This window comes from Coregonus lavaretus (assembly GCF_964263955.1).
Source record: "Coregonus lavaretus genome assembly, chromosome: 3".
NCBI classification, from domain to species: Eukaryota; Metazoa; Chordata; class Actinopteri; order Salmoniformes; family Salmonidae; genus Coregonus; species Coregonus lavaretus.
Window position 1 is genome coordinate 41,880,464 of NC_139990.1, and position 16,501 is coordinate 41,896,964.

General features: G+C 52.8%; 1 protein-coding gene across 1 annotated transcript in view; it reads left to right on the top strand.

Moving 5' to 3' along the window:
- deptor (DEP domain containing MTOR-interacting protein) overlaps positions 1 to 16,501 on the top strand; it is an 82,451-nt gene that overhangs the window by 21,525 nt on the left and 44,425 nt on the right. Inside the window, exon 5 of the mRNA XM_084157742.1 lies at positions 8,173 to 8,354. Within this exon, the coding sequence (XP_084013868.1) occupies positions 8,173 to 8,354 (182 nt within the window). The remainder of the gene's footprint in view (positions 1 to 8,172; positions 8,355 to 16,501) is intronic.

The window sequence follows — 16,501 nt, forward strand, 5'->3', positions numbered from 1 at the left end:
CTGGCTTACCTGGTTAAATAAAGGTAAAAATAAAATAAAATAAAAATGTACATTTGAGTTTTTACTGCGTTGTTCATACTGTATCTCATAGCTCCACCTGTTTCCACACAGGCTTGATGTTTACCGAGTGTGTGTGTGTGTGTGTGTGTCAAATCAAATCAAATTTTATTGGCCACATGCGCCGAATACAACAGGTGCAGACATTACAGTGAAATGCTTACTTACAGCCCTTAACCAACAGTGCATTTATTTTTAATAAAAAAGTAAAATAAAACAACAACAAAAAAGTGTTGAGATAAAAGAGCAGAAGTAAAATAAAATAACAGTAGGGAGGCTATATATACAGGGGGGTACCGGTGCAGAGTCAATGTGCGGGGGCACCGGCTAGTTGAGGTAGTTGAAGTAATATGTACATGTGGGTAGAGTTAAAGTGACACGCATAAATAATTAACAGAGTAGCAGCAGCGTAAAAATATGGGGTATGGGGGCAGTGCAAATAGTCTGGGTAGCCATGATTAGCTGTTCAGGAGTCTTATGGCTTGGGGGTAGAAGCTGTTGAGAAGTCTTTTGGACCTAGACTTGGCACTCCGGTACCGCTTGCCGTGCGGTAGCAGAGAGAACAGTCTATGACTAGGGTGGCTGGAGTCTTTGACAATTTTGAGGGCCTTCCTCTGACACCGCCTGGTATAGAGGTCCTGGGAGGCAGGAAGCTTGGCCCCAGTGATGTACTGGGCCGTACGCACTACCCTCTGTAGTGCCTTGCGGTCGGAGGCCAAGCAGTTGCCATACCAGGCGGTGATGCAACCATGCTCTCGATGGTGCAGCTGTAGAATGTTTTGAGAATCTGAGGACCCATGCCAAATCTTTTCAGTCTCCTTAGGGGGAATAGGCTTTGTCGTACACTCTTCACGACTGTCTTGGTGTGTTTGGACCATGATAGTTCGTTGGTGATGTGGACACCAAGGAACTTGAAGCTCTCAACCTGTTCCACTACAGCCCCGTCAATGAGAATGGGGGCGTGCTCAGTCCTGTAGTCCACAATCATCACCTTTGTCTTGGTCACGTTGAGGGAGAGGTTGTTATCCTGGCACCACACAGCCAGGTCTCTGACCTCCTCCCTATAGGCTGTCTCATCGTTGTCGGTGATCAGGCCTACCACTATTGTGTCGTCGGCAAACTTAATGATGGTGTTGGAGTCGTGCCTGGCCATGCAGTCATGGGTGAACAGGGAGTACAGGAGGGGACTGAGCACGCACCCCTGAGGGGCCCCCGTGTTGAGGATCAGTGTGGCAGATGTGTTGTTACCTACCACCTGGGGGCGGCCCGTCAGGAAGTCCAGGATCCAGTTGCAGAGGGAGGTGTTTAGTCCCAGGATCCTTAGCTTAGTGATGAGCTTTGAGGGCACTATGGTGTTGAATGCTGAGCTGTAGTCAATGAATAGCATTCTCACGTAGGTGTTCCTCTTGTCCAGGTGGGAAAGGGCAGTGTGGAGTGCAGTAGAGATTGCATCATCTGTGGATCTGTTGGGGCGGTATGCAAATTGGAGTGGGTCTGGGGTTTCTGGGATAATGGTGTTGATGTGAGCCATGACCAGCCTTTCAAAGCACTTCATGGCTACAGACGTCAGTGCTACGGGTCGGTAGTCATTTAGGCCGGTTATCTTAGAGCCCTTGGGCACGGGGACTATGGTGGTCTGCTTGAAACATGTTGGTATTACAGACTCAGTCAGGGACATATTGAAAATGTCAGTGAAGACACTTGCCAGTTGGTCAGCACATGCTCGGAGTACACGTCCTGGTAATCCGTCTGGCCCTGTGGCCTTGTGAATGTTGACCTGCTTAAAAGTCTTACTCACATCGGCTACGGAGAGCGTGATCACATAGTCATCCGGAACAGCTGGTGCTCTCATGCATGCTTCAGTGTTGCTTGCCTCGAAGCGAGCATAGAAGTGGTTTAGCTCGTCTGGAAGTATTGTGTCACTGGGCAGCTCGCGGCTGTGCTTCCCTTTGTAGTCTGTAATAGTTTTCAAGCCCTGCCACATCCGACGAGCGTCAGAGCCGGTGTAGTACGATTCAATCTTAGTCCTGTATTGACTCTTTGCCTGTTTGATGGTTCGTCAGAGGGCATAGCGGGATTTCTTATACAGTGGGGGAAAAAAGTATTTAGTCAGCCACCAATTGTGCAAGTTCTCCCACTTAAAAAGATGAGAGAGGCCTGTAATTTTCATCATAGGTACACGTCAACTATGACAGACTAAATGAGAATTTTCTTTCCAGAAAATCACATTGAAGGATTTTTTATGAATTTATTTGCAAATTATGGTGGAAAATACGTATTTGGTCAATAACAAAAGTTTCTCAATACTTTGTCATATACCCTTTGTTGGCAATGACACAGGTCAAACGTTTTCTGTAAGTCTTCACAAGGTTTTCACACACTGTTGCTGGTATTTTGGCCCATTCCTCCATGCAGATCTCCTCTAGAGCAGTGATGTTTTGGGGCTGTCGCTGGGCAACACAGACTTTCAACTCCCTCCAAAGATTTTCTATGGGGTTGAGATCTGGAGACTGGCTAGGCCACTCCAGGACCTTGAAATGCTTCTTACGAAGCCACTCCTTCGTTGCCCGGGCGGTGTGTTTGGGATCATTGTCATGCTGAAAGACCCAGCCACGTTTCATCTTCAATGCCCTTGCTGATGGAAGGAGGTTTTCAATCAAAATCTCACGATACATGGCCCCATTCATTCTTTCCTTTACACAGATCAGTCGTCCTGGTCCCTTTGCAGAAAAACAGCCCCAAAGCATGATGTTTCCACCCCCATGCTTCACAGTAGGTATGGTGTTCTTTGGATGCAACTCAGCATTCTTTGTCCTCCAAACACGACGAGTTGAGTTTTTACCAAAAAGTTATATTTTGGTTTCATCTGACCATATGACATTCTCTCAATCCTCTTCTGGATCATCCAAATGCACTCTAGCAAACTTCAGACGGACCTGGACATGTACTGGCTTAAGCAGAGGGACACGTCTGGCACTGCAGGATTTGAGTCCCTGGCGGCGTAGTGTGTTACTGATGGTAGGCTTTGTTACTTTGGTCCCAGCTCTCTGCAGGTCATTCACTAGGTCCCCCCGTGTGGTTCTGGGATTTTTGCTCACCGTTCTTGTGATCATTTTGACCCCACGGGGTGAGATCTTGCGTGGAGCCCCAGATCGAGGGAGATTATCAGTGGTCTTGTATGTCTTCCATTTCCTAATAATTGCTCCCACAGTTGATTTCTTCAAACCAAGCTGCTTACCTATTGCAGATTCAGTCTTCCCAGCCTGGTGCAGGTCTACAATTTTGTTTCTGGTGTCCTTTGACAGCTCTTTGGTCTTGGCCATAGTGGAGTTTGGAGTGTGACTGTTTGAGGTTGTGGACAGGTGTCTTTTATACTGATAACAAGTTCAAACAGATGCCATTAATACAGGTAACGAGTGGAGGACAGAGGAGCCTCTTAAAGAAGAAGTTACAGGTCTGTGAGAGCCAGAAATCTTGCTTATTTGTAGGTGACCAAATACTTATTTTCCACCATAATTTGCAAATAAATTCATTAAAAATCCTACAATGTGATTTTCTGGATTTTTTTTTCTCAATTTCTCTGTCATAGTTGACGTGTACCTATGATGAAAATTACAGGCCTCTCTCATCTTTTTAAGTGGGAGAACTTGCACAATTGGTGGCTGACTAAATACTTTTTTCCCCCACTGTAAGCGTCCGGGTTAGAGTCCCGCTCCTTGAAAGCGGCAGCTCTACCCTTTAGCTCAGTGCGGATGTTTCCTGTAATCCATGGCTTCTGGTTGGGGTATGTACGTACGGTCACTGTGGGGATGACATCATCGATGCACTTATTGATGAAGCCAGTGACTGATGTGGTGTACTCCTCAATGCTATCTGAAGAATCCCGGAACATGTTCCAGTCTGTGCTAGCAAAACAGTCCTGTAGCTTAGCATCTGCGTCATCTGACCACTTTTTTATTAACCGAGTCACTGGTGCTTCCTGCTTTAGTTTTTGCTTATAAGCAGGAATCAGGAGGATATAGTTATGGTCAGATTTGCCAAATGGAGGGCGAGGGAGAGCTTTGTCTGCATCTCTGTGTGGAGTAAAGGTGGTCTAGAGTTTTTTTTCCTCTGGTTGTACATTTAACATGCTGGTAGAAATGAGGTAGAACGGATTTAAGTTTCCCTGCATTAAAGTCCCCGGCCACTAGGAGCGCTGCCTCTGGATGAGCGTTTTCCTGTTGACTTATGGCCTTATACAGCTCATTCAGTGCAATCTTAATGCCAGCATTGGTTTGTGGTGGTAAATAGACAGCTATGAAAAATATAGATGAAAACTCTCTTGGTAAATAGTGTGGTCTACAGCTTATCATAAGATACTCTACCTCAGGCGAGCAAAACCTAGAGACTTCCTTAGTATTTGATTTTGTGCACCAGCTGTTGTTTACAAATATACACGGACCGCCACCCCTTGTCTTACCGGAGTCAGCCGTTCTATCCTGCCGATGTAGTGTATAGCCCGCTAGCTGTATGTTGTCCATGTCGTCGTTCAGCCACGACTCGGTGAAACATAAGATATTACAGTTTTTAATGTCCCGTTGGTAGGATAACCGTAATCTTAGGACATCCAATTTATTCTCCAATGATTGAAGATTGGCTAATAGGATTGATGGGAGAGGCAGTTTAGTCGCTCGCCGTCGGATCCTTACAAGGAACCTTGACCTACGTCCACGATATCTGTCTCTTCCTCATGCGAATTACATTTTACATTTTACATTTTAGTCATTTAGCAGACGCTCTTATCCAGAGCAACTTACAGTTAGTGATTACATTTTTTATTTTTATACTGGCCCCCCGTGGGAATCGAACCCACAACCCTGGCGTTGCAAACGCCATGCTCTATCAACTGAGCTACATCCCTGCCGGCCATTCCCTCCCCTAGACGACGCTGGGCCAATTGTGCGCCGCCCGTGAGTCTCCCGGTCGCGGCCGGCTGCGACAGAGCCTGGATTCGAACCAGGATCTCTAGTGGCACAGTTAGCACTGCGATGCAGTGCCTTAGACCACTGCGCCACTCAGGATTTGGGCCTTGTCAGGTGTCTGTAGGATATCCTTTGCGGCCGCCTCGTTGAAGAAAAAATCTTCGTCCAATACGAGGTGAGTAATCGCTGTTGTCACGCCCTGACTCAGGGGACTCGTATATGTTGAGTCTGGGTGTGGTGTTCTATGGTGTGTTTTCTATGTTTCAGTCTAGGTGTTGTAGTTCTGCGTTTGGCCGGGTGTGATTCCCAATCAGAGACAGCTGTCGCTCGTTGTCTCTGATTGGGGATCATACTTAGGCAGCCTATTGGCACTAGTTAGTTGTGGGATCTTGTTCCGTGAGTAGGCTTGTTTTGTGTGTAGCCTTAGGACTTCACGTTTCGTTGGTTTGTTGTTTTGTCGTGTGTTTATAATTTAAATAAACATGTACGCATTTCACGCTGCGCCTTGGTCTGACCCGTCCTTGAACGAACGTGACAGAAGATCCCACCAAACACGGACCAAGCAGCGTGCCCAGGAGGACCGAACACCTTGGACACAGGTGGGGAAGATGTGGTCGTGGGAGGAGATATTTGCGGGAAAAGGACCCTGGGCGAAGAAGGAAGCCCAGGCAGGAGAGGAGCAACGGCAACACAGAAGCCGGCCGAGGAGGAAGCCCGAGAAGCAGCCCCTAGAAATTGTTTTGGGGGGGCTAAAGGGGTGGTCGGGGAGCGAGAGAGAAGAGCCCCGACCACTGCACCCGGTGGGTTTCCAGATTGAGTCCCTACGACCATGGGAAGAAGAGTGGGAACAGTATTATACTGAGGAGTCGGAGGATGACGACGACGATGAGTTTCTGTTCCCTAACTCGTGGGGGCTCCCGGAGGAGTCCTCACTGGAGGAGGAGTGCCGAGAGAGAGAGAAGGATCGGATCGGCAGGGTAAGAGAGGAGGCCACCATATTACGGGGGCTGATAGCTAGAATAGAGCGGGACAGATCCATTCAAGAGGAGGCACTGCAGGAGGCTCGTAGGGAAAAGGAGGAAGTAGAGGCACGGAGAGAGGAGCTGGTTAGGCAGCATAAGGAGCGGGGGTTAATAAAGGAACCCAGGTATGCGGAGATACGCACTGTGTTACCAGTGCACCTTCCCAGTCCGGTCCGGCCCGTTCCTGCTCCTCGCACCAGGCCAGTGGTGCGTGTTCCCAGTACGGCCCGGCCCGTTCCTGCTCCTTGCACCAAGCCAGTGGTGCGTGTCGCCAGTCCGGTCCGGCCTGTTCCTGCTCCTCGCACCAAGCCAGTGGTGCGTGTCGCCAGTCCGGCCCGGCCCGTTCCTGCTCCTCGCACCAAGCCAGTGGTGCGTGTTCCCAGTCCGGCCCGGCCCGTTCCTGCTCCTCGCACCAAGCCAGTGGTGCGTGTCGCCAGTCCGGCCCGGCCTGTTCCTGCTCCTCGCACCAAGCCAGTGGTGCGTGTCCCCAGTCCGGCACGGCCCGTGCCCATTCCACCGGTGCCTGGTCCGGCACCGGTCAGCTGCTCCACTCCGGAGCCAGAGCAGTCCGCTCCACTGGTGCCTGTCCAGCTCCGGTCAGCTGCTCCACTCCGGAGCCAGAGCAGTCCGCTCTACCGGGGTCCAGTCCAGCTCCGGTCAGCGGCTCCACTCCGGAGCCAGAGTAGTCCGCTCCACCGGTGCCTGATCCAGCTCCGGTCAGCTGCTCCACTCCGAAGCCAGAGCAGCCCGCTCCACCGGCGTCCGGTCCAGCTCCGGTCAGCGGTTCCAGTCCAGACCCAGATGTCAGCCCCTCTCCAGGTTCGGGGTCTCCCACACCAGGGTCCAGACAGGGCTTGGAGTATCGTGGGAGGAAGGAGAGGGGAAGCAGCGCGCCGAGGTCCAGACCAGACCAGGGGCGCAACAGGGAGGCGGAGAGTATGTGGTCGTCACGCCTGGAGCCGGATCCGCCTCCGAGGCGGAATGCCCACCCTGTTATGCCTACCCTGTTATGTAAAGGTTGTGCGGTCGGAGTCCGCACCTTTGGGGGGGGGTACTGTCACACCCTGACTCAGGGGACTCTTATATGTTGAGTCTGGGTGTGGTGTTCTATGGTGTGTTTTCTATGTTTCAGTCTAGGTGTTGTAGTTCTGCGTTTGGCCGGGTGTGATTCCCAATCAGAGACAGCTGTCGCTCGTTGTCTCTGATTGGGGATCATACTTAGGCAGCCTATTGGCACTAGTTAGTTGTGGGATCTTGTTCCGTGAGTAGGCTTGTTTTGTATGTAGCCTTAGGACTTCACGTTTCGTTGGTTTGTTGTTTTGTCGTGTGTTTATAATTTAAATAAACATGTACGCATTTCACGCTGCGCCTTGGTCTGACCCGTCCTTAAACGAACGTGACAGCTGTCCTGATATCCAGAAGCTCTTTTTGGTTATAAGGGACGATGGCAGAAACATTATGTACAAAATAAATTACAAATAACGCGGAAAAACACACATAATAGTACAATTGGTTAGAGGGCTGTAAAACGGCAGCCATCTTCTCCGGCGCCATTTAAGATCGTGTGTGTGCGCGCCAACCACGGCACGTGTATTCTCTGTCTGTTGGGATTCCACCCTTGTCCTATTGTGACATCTATCTTGTACCATGATCACTCAGTGGGAGGGTGCTGTGGATAACTGACATCTATCTTGTACCGTGATCACTCAGTGGGAGGGTGCTGTGGATAACTGACATCTATCTTGTACCGTGATCACTCAGTGGGAGGGTGCTGTGGATAACTGAACTTGTTGACCTTAGAAGAGCTCGTCTGCTCTTCTTGGAATTCCAGCTTTATAAATAGTACAGGGGTGGTCAAGCTACCCTCCTCCTGGGGACTTGGGAGCTACCCATCTGCAAGGTTTGACTCCAGCCCTACGCTAACACACCTAGTTTTACTAATCATTCATTAGCTAAATCAGGTGTTGTTATAGGTCGGAGTAAAAGCCTGCACAGATAACGATTTAGATAGAGGTTGATGGAAAAGTCTGTTATTGTGTTGAATCAGTATGGAAAACAACAACAACATCCAACTGATTTACACATAATATAAAGTAGTCTATATAAAAATCTAAATCTGTCCTTCTCAACAGGCTGATGATGAACACAGAGACGTCCATCCTAGCGACTCGGGAAGAAGAGGGTGAGACGTTTGAACGGACGCTGGTGGCCTCCGAGCTTGTCGATTGGCTGCTGGTGGAGGGAGAGATGGCAACCCGAGAGGAGGCGGAGCATCTTGGACGGAGGCTTCTAGAACACGGGATCATGCAGCATGGTGAGTGGAAGGAGAATTATCTCTATCTATTTCTGAGACATCCCAACTAACATAAAGGTCATGTTCAGTACAGCAGCACAACATGGCAGTCCTTCCTTCTCCTACGTTCACGCTGATGAAATGACGTGTCTCTGAGTGCTAAGTAGGGTTAGCCCCACAGTTTGGGAACCACAGCCCTAACTGAATGTAATCATAGCCCATTTTGAAGAAGCAGTTATGAAAGACGAATCTTTGGGTCATGCTGTACTTTATTTAACAGTCTACTATTTAGGCGTACCTGGTATTCACTGAGGAATTACATGGTAATATGTTCAAATGGTAATTACACAGTAATTACCTATCATGGTAATAACATTTTGGACTGTTGGCAGTTGCTTCTTTAATTCTATGGACCTGTAGTTTCTGAGTTGACTTTGTTAGGTGAAAGAGGAGACTTGAGTGTTGAGTCCATGGTGAAGTTGAAGTAACACATTGTGGGCAGTCACATTGGGTCCTCCCCATTTTTAGTAAGGGAACACAGTGTCTTCTCTTGTCATCACGCACTTGGATTGGGTCTGTCCCATCGTTACACACACACACACACACACACACACACACACACACACACACACGTTTGAAAGTACAGCAGAGACTGTTACTGGGCTCCCAGTATTTCAGATTCACAGAAGATTGAGTTAACTTTTGATATGTTTTTATCACACAACCAGTTTCATAATAACCAATTATGTCACATTTATCTGCGAGAAACGCGTGCTGCCAACCCAATGATCCTCATATTACATTTCAGGAACGTGGGTCTCATATTTGACCACTAGGCCCTATGTCTAGAAACACTACTACGTCTATTACAGCCTGTTCTACTGACTGACTGACTGAGGGACTGACTGGCTGACTGACTGGCTGACTGACTGACTGACTGAGGGACTGACTGGCTGACTGACTGACTGACTGAGGGACTGACTGACTGAGGGACTGACTGACTGAGGGACTGACTGACTGAGGGACTGACTGACTGAGGGACTGACTGAGTGACTGACTGACTGAGTGACTGACTGACTGAGGGACTGACTGACTGACTGAGTGACTGACTGACTGATGGACTGACTGACTGACTGAGGGACTGACTGAGGGACTGACTGACTGACTGACTGACTGAGGGACTGACTGACTGGCTGAGGGACTGACTGACTGAGGGACTGACTGACTGAGGGACTGACTGAGGGACTGACTGACTGACTGACTGACTGAGGGACTGACTGACTGGCTGAGGGACTGACTGACTGAGGGACTGACTGACTGGCTGACTGACTGAGGGACTGACTGACTGGAAGGACCTGGCTGGTGACATGGTGTGCGTCTAAAGTGGCACCCTGTTCCCTATATAGTGCACTACTTTTGACCAGGGCCCATAGTGCTCTGGTCAAACGTAGTATAGGGAATAGGGTGCCATTTTATTATGTGCCCTGGTCTGCTCACATGACTGACTGAAAGGACTTGCGTTGTCACAGTGACATGACTGAGTGAGATGGTCTGTCTGGTCACAGGAGATCATTATGGGATGTTAGTCTCTCTCTTTCATCAGAGGTCAGCTGTGGCTGATGCAACTCTAGTCTGTTTGCCAAGGTCAGGAATGGGAGTAATACAATGAAAGGATCCTCTTATCAGGCCTGGTGGAATTAATGTATGTGTAGTAATGGGACAGTCATTGGAATTAGCCTAGTAGAACACTGAAGAGGTGAATCACATCTCCAATATGCTGTTTGCTCCACTAGGAGCTAAAAGGAAGACGTTAAGTCACACCAGATACTCATGTACAGTGCATGGGTACCTGCGTGGCTACAGAGTGAATGTCCTGAGTCTCCTGACCTCTTCTGTTGCCAGTAATGTTACTGTATTACTGCTTAGGAAAGGTTTTGCAGCTGTGTTGTGCCATGAGGTTGTTCCACTACGGGGGTAAACCCCTGCTCAGAGACAGATGGACATCATGCCTCAGGCCTCTGGCCAGGGTGTTCCTGACAGAGATCAGCTGCTCACCTCTGGACAACAGTGGGTGAACCGACCTAGATACACACACACACACACACACACACACACACACACACACACACACACACACACACACACACACACACACACACTGACGACACACTGACGACACACAAGCACACACCAATTACACATTCAGCACACACAATCATTGACCCAGATACACACACACACACACACACACACACACACACACACACACACACACACACACACACACACACACACACACACCGGTGGCACACCAATGTCATGTGCACACACACGAGACACACTCTGTCATACTCTCTGTGTTCTCTGTCGTCTACCCAGGCTGCTGCTGGAACTGGGCTTCATCTGTGTGACAGAGACAGACTAAAATACAGCACGGAGTAGAGTTATTACTGAGCCAGTCAAACACCTCTTTCTGCAGGATCACCTTGTCTCTCTGTGTCTCTCTCTCTCTCTGTGTCTCTCTCGCTCTGTGACTCTCTGTGTCTCTCTCTCTCTGTGTCTCTCTCTGTGTCGCTCTTTCTGTGTCTCTCTCTCTCTATCTCTGTGTGTCTCTCTATCTGTGTCTCTCTATCTCTGTCTCTATCTCTTTGTCTCTCTCTCTCTGTCTCTCCATCTCTGTGTCTCTCTCTGTCTCTCTCTCTGTGTCTTTCTATGTCTATCTCTGTCTCTCTCTCGGTGTCTCTGTGTCTCTCTCTGTGTGTCTCTGTGTCTCTCTCTCTGTGTCTCTCTATCTCTGTGTCTCTCTCTCTCTGCGTCTCTCTCTGTCTCTCTCTCTCTGTGTCTCTCTCTGTGTCTCTCCCTGTGTGTCTCTCTCTGTGTCTCTCTCTTTCTCTCTCTCTCTCTCTCTCTCAGTGTATATGTGTCTCTCTCTGTGTCTCTCTCTCTCTCTCTCTGTGTGTATATGTGTCTCTCTCTGTGTCTCTCTGTCTCTCTCTCTGTGTCTTTCTATGTATATGTCTCTCTCTCTCTGTCTCTCTCTCTCTGTGTCTCTCTGTGTCTCTCTGCGTCTCTCTGTGTGTCTCTCTCTGTGTGTCTCTCTCTCTCTCTCTCTCTCTCTCTCTCTCTGTGTCTCTGTGTCTCTCTCTGTGTGTCTCGCTCTGTGTCTTTCTGTCTCTCTCTCTGTCTCTCTCTCTCTGTCTCTCTGTGTCTCTCTCTCTCTGTGTCTCTCTCTGTCTCTGTCTCTCTCTGTCTCTGTGTCTCTCTATGTCTCTCTCTCTCTGTGTCTGTCTCTGTCTCTCTGTGTGTCTCTCTCTCTGTGTCTCTCTCTCTCTCTCTGTGTCTCTCTCTCTCTCTCTCTCTCGGTGTCTCTCTATCTCTCTCTGTGTGTCTCTCTGTGTCTCTCTCTGTCTCTGTGTCTCTCTGTCTCTCTCTCTCTGTGTCTCTCTATCTCTCTGTCAATAAATTAATAGCTAGAAGGGCCATCTGCTGCAATGATTAAAGCCTGCTGCCTCCTATCTTCTCCTCTCTGATCCACTGTATTAAAACCAACATGAGGCTGCTCTGATCAACCACTGGGTCATGGACTCATTTCACAGACGGCATTATTAACAGGAGCTAGAGAGTGGAGACATAGGTGATATGTCTACAATATTACAGTCCTGCATCCTGCCCACACAGCACTGCAATAGGGAAGACAAGCATCAACCCTCTTATGATATTTCATATTTTATGACTTGTTAATGTCTTTGAGAGCTTGAGGGCTGTTATGTTCATACTTACTTGGTCGACCACAACCTCAACACTGCAGGATGTCACTCAAATAGATTTATACTTGAAATGAGTGGACTGTATCGTAAACGTACAGGGGGTTTCTCTGAAAAGAATGCAGCAGAATAGCTTACTATAAATCTCTTGTCTAGTTGGAGAGGTTCTCATTAGTCCGTCAGAAGGAGTTGTAGGGCTATTGCTGCAAAGTGTACTCAAAGGTGCTCAACATAACTTCATCTGAGCATATCATTTAGACTATGTGAAAGTGAAGTCAGATGGAAGCATTTAACAATGCCACCCTGTCTGCCCTCAGCCCTCCTCTCTGCCCTCATCTCAGCCCTCCCCTCAGCCCATCTCTCTGCCCTCAATCCTCCTCTCAGCCCTCCACTCAGCCCTCAGCCCTCCTCTCAGCCCTCAGCCCTCCCCTCAGCCCTCCACTCAGCCCTCCACTCAGCCCTCTTCTCTGCCAGCCCTCCACTCAGCCCTCAACCCTCCTCTCTGCCCTCAACCCTCCTCTCTGCCCTCAACCCTCCTCTCTGCCCTCAGCCCTCCACTCAGCCCTCAGTCCTCCTCTCAGCCCTCCACTCAGCCCCCTCTCAGCCCTCAACCCTCCCCTCAGCCCTCCTCTCTGCCCTCAGCCCTCCACTCAGCCCTCAGCCCTCCTCTCTGCTCTCAGCCCTCCTCTCTGCCCTCAGCCCTCCTCTCTCCCCTCAGCCCTCCACTCAGCTCTCTGCCCTCAGCCCTCCACTCAGCTCTCAACCCTCCTCTCTGCCCTCAACCCTCCTCTCAGCCCTCAACCCTCCTCTCAGCCCTCAACCCTCCTCTCTGCCCTCAACCCTCCTCTCTGCCCTCAGCCCTCCCCTCAGCCCTCCACTCAGCCCTCAGCCCTCCTCTCAGCCCTCCACTCAGCCCTCCTCACAGCCCTCAGCCCTCCTCTCAGCCCTCAGCCCTCCATTCAGCCCTCAGCCCTCTTCTCTGCCAGCCCTCCACTCAGCTCTCAACCCTCCTCTCTGCCCTCAACCCTCCTCTCTGCCCTTAACCCTCCTCTCTGCCCTCAGCCCTCCACTCAGCCCTCAACCCTCCCCTCAGCCCTCCACTCAGCCCTCAGCCCTCCACTCAGCCCTCAGCCCTCCTCTCTGCCCTCAGCCCTCCTCTCTGCCCTCCTCTCAGCCCTCCTCTCTGCCCTCAACGCACCTCTCTGCCCTCAGCCCTCAACCCTCCTCTCTGCCCTCAACCCTCCTCTCTGCCCTCAACCCTCCTCTCAGCCCTCCTCTCAGCCCTCCTCTCTGCCCTCAGCCCTCCTCTCAGCTCTCTGCCCTCCTCTCTGCCCTCCTCTCTGCCCTCATCTCTCCTCTCTGCCCTCAACCCTCCTCTCTGCCCTCAGCCCTCCACTCAGCCCTCCTCTCTGCCCTCAGCCCTCCACTCAGCCCTCAGCCCTCCTCTCTGCTCTCAGCCCTCCTCTCTGCCCTCAGCCCTCCTCTCTCCCCTCAGCCCTCCACTCAGCTCTCTGCCCTCAGCCCTCCACTCAGCTCTCAACCCTCCTCTCTGCCCTCAACCCTCCTCTCTGCCCTCAACCCTCCTCTCTGCCCTCAACCCTCCTCTCTGCCCTCAGCCCTCCTCTCTGCCCTCAGCCCTCCTCTCAGCCCTCCTCTCAGCCCTCTTCTCTGCCCTCAGCCCTCCACTCAGCCCTCAACCCTCCCCTCAGCCCTCCTCTCTGCCCTCAACCCTCCTCTCTGCCCTCAGCCCTCAACCCTCCTCTCTGCCCTCAGTCCTCCACTCAGCCCTCAGCCCTCCACTCAGCCCTCCCCTCAGCCCTCCTCTCTGCCCTCAACCCTCCTCTCTGCCCTCAACCCTCCTCTCTGCCCTCAACCCTCCTCTCAGCCCTCCTCTCAGCCCTCCTCTCTGCCCTCAGCCCTCCTCTCAGCTCTCTGCCCTCCTCTCTGCCCTCAGCCCTCCTCTCTGCCCTCCTCTCAGCCCTCCTCTCAGCCCTCCTCTCTGCCCTCCTCTCAGCCCTCCTCTCAGCCCTCCTCTCTGCCCTCCTCTCAGCCCTCCTCTCTGCCCTCAGTCCTCCTCTCAGCCCTCCTCTCTGCCCTCAGCCCTCCTCTCAGCCCTCCTCTCAGCCCTCCTCTCTGCCCTCCTCTCAGTCCTCCTCTCTGCCCTCCTCTCTGCCCTCAGCCCTCCCCTCAGCCCTCCTCTCAGCCCTCAGCCCTCCACTCAGCCCTCAGCCCTCTTCTCTGCCAGCCCTCCACTCAGCTCTCAACCCTCCTCTCTGCCCTCAACCCTCCTCTCTGCCCTCAGCCCTCCACTCAGCCCTCCACTCAGCCCTCCTCTCAGCCCTCAACCCTCCCCTCAGCCCTCCACTCAGCCCTCAGCCCTCCTCTCTGCCCTCAGCCCTCCTCTCTGCCCTCCTCTCAGCCCTCCTCTCTGCCCTCAGCCCTCCTCTCAGCCCTCCTCTCTGCCCTCCTCTCAGCCCTCCTCTCAGCTCTCTGCCCTCAGTCCTCCTCTCAGCCCTCCTCTCAGCCCTCAGCCCTCCACTCAGCCCTCAGCCCTCTTCTCTGCCAGCCCTCCACTCAGCTCTCAATCCTCCTCTCTGCCCTCAACCCTCCTCTCTGCCCTCAGCCCTCCACTCAGCCCGTAGCCCTCCACTCAGCCCTCAGCCCTCCTCTCAGCCCTCCACTCAGCCCTCCTCTCAGCCCTCAACCCTCCCCTCAGCCCTCCACTCAGCCCTCAGCCCACCATTCAGCCCTCAGCCCTCCTCTCTGCCCTCAGCCCTCCTCTCTGCCCTCAGCCCTCCACTCAGCCCTCAGCCCTCCTCTCAGCCCTCCACTCAGCCCTCCTCACAGCCCTCAGCCCTCCTCCCAGCCCTCAGCCCTCCACTAAGCCCTCAGCCCTATTTTCTGCCAGCCCTCCACTCAGCTCTCAACCCTCCTCTCTGCCCTCAACCCTCCTCTCTGCCCTCAACCCTCAACTCTCCTCTCTGCCCTCAACCCTCCTCTCTGCCCTCAGCCCTCCTCGCAGCCCTCCTCTCTGCCCTCAGCCCTCCACTCAGCCCTCAGCCCTCCTCTCAGCCCTCCACTCAGCCCTCAGCCCTCCTCCCAGCCCTCAGCCCTCCACTAAGCACTCAGCCCTCTTCTCTGCCAGCCCTCCACTCAGCTCTCAACCCTCCTCTCTGCCCTCAACCCTCCTCTCTGCCCTCAACCCTCCTCTCTGCCCTCAGCCCTCCACTCAGCCCTCAGCCCTCCTCTCAGCCCTCCACTCTGCCCTCCTCCCAGCCCTCAACCCTCCCCTCAGCCCTCCTCTCTGCCCTCCTCTCTGCCCTCAGCCCTCAACCCTCCTCTCTGCCCTCAACCCTCCTCTCAGCCCTCAACCCTCCTCTCAGCCCTCCTCTCAGCCCTCCTCTCAGCTCTCTGCCCTCCTCTCTGCCCTCCTCTCTGCCCTCCTCTCTGCCCTCCTCTCTGCCCTCAGCCCTCCTCTCAGCCCTCCTCTCAGCCCTCCTCTCAGCTCTCTGCCCTCCTCTCTGCCCTCAGTCCTCCTCTCTGCCCTCAGCCCTACCTTCAGCCCTCCTCTCATCCCTCCTCTCTGCCCTCCTCTCAGCCCTCCTCTCTGCCCTCCTCTCTGCCCTCCTCTTTGCCCTCAGTCCTCCTCTCAGCCCTCCTCTCAGCCCTCCTCTCAGCTCTCTGCCCTCCTCTCTGCCCTCAGTCCTCCTCTCTGCCCTCCTCTCTGCCCTCAGCCCTCCCTTCAGCCCTCTCAGCCCTCCTCTCTGCCCTCCTCTCAGCCCTCAGCCCTCCTCTCAGCCCTCAGTCCTCCACTCAGCTCTCAACCCTCCTCTCTGCCCTCAACCCTCCTCTCTGCCCTCAACTTTCCACTCAGCCCTCAGCCCTCCTCTCAGCCCTCCACTCAGCCCTCCTCTCAGCCCTCAACCCTCCCCTCAGCCCACCTCTCTGCCCTCAGCCCTCCACTCAGCCCTCAGCCCTCCACTCAGCTCTCTGACCTCAAACCTCCTCTCTGCCCTCAACTTTCCACTCAGCCCTCAGCCCTCCACTCAGCCCTCCTCTCTGCCCTCAAACCTCCCCTCAGCCCTCCTCTCTGCCCTCAGCCCTCCACTCAGCTCTCTGACCTCAAACCTCCTCTCTGCCCTCAACCCTCCTCTCTGCCCTCAGCCCTCCTCTCTGCCCTCATTCCTCCTCTCAGCCCTCAACCCTCCCCTCAGCCCTCCTCTCTGCCCTCAGCCCTCCACTCAGCCCTCAGCCCTCCTCTCTGCCCTCAACCCTCCTCTCTGCCCTCAACCCTCCTCTCTGCCCTCAACCCTCCTCTCTGCCCTCAGCCCTCCCCTCAGCCCTCCACTCAGCCCTCAGCCCTCCTCTCAGCCCTCCACTCAGCCCTCCTCACAGCCCTCAGCC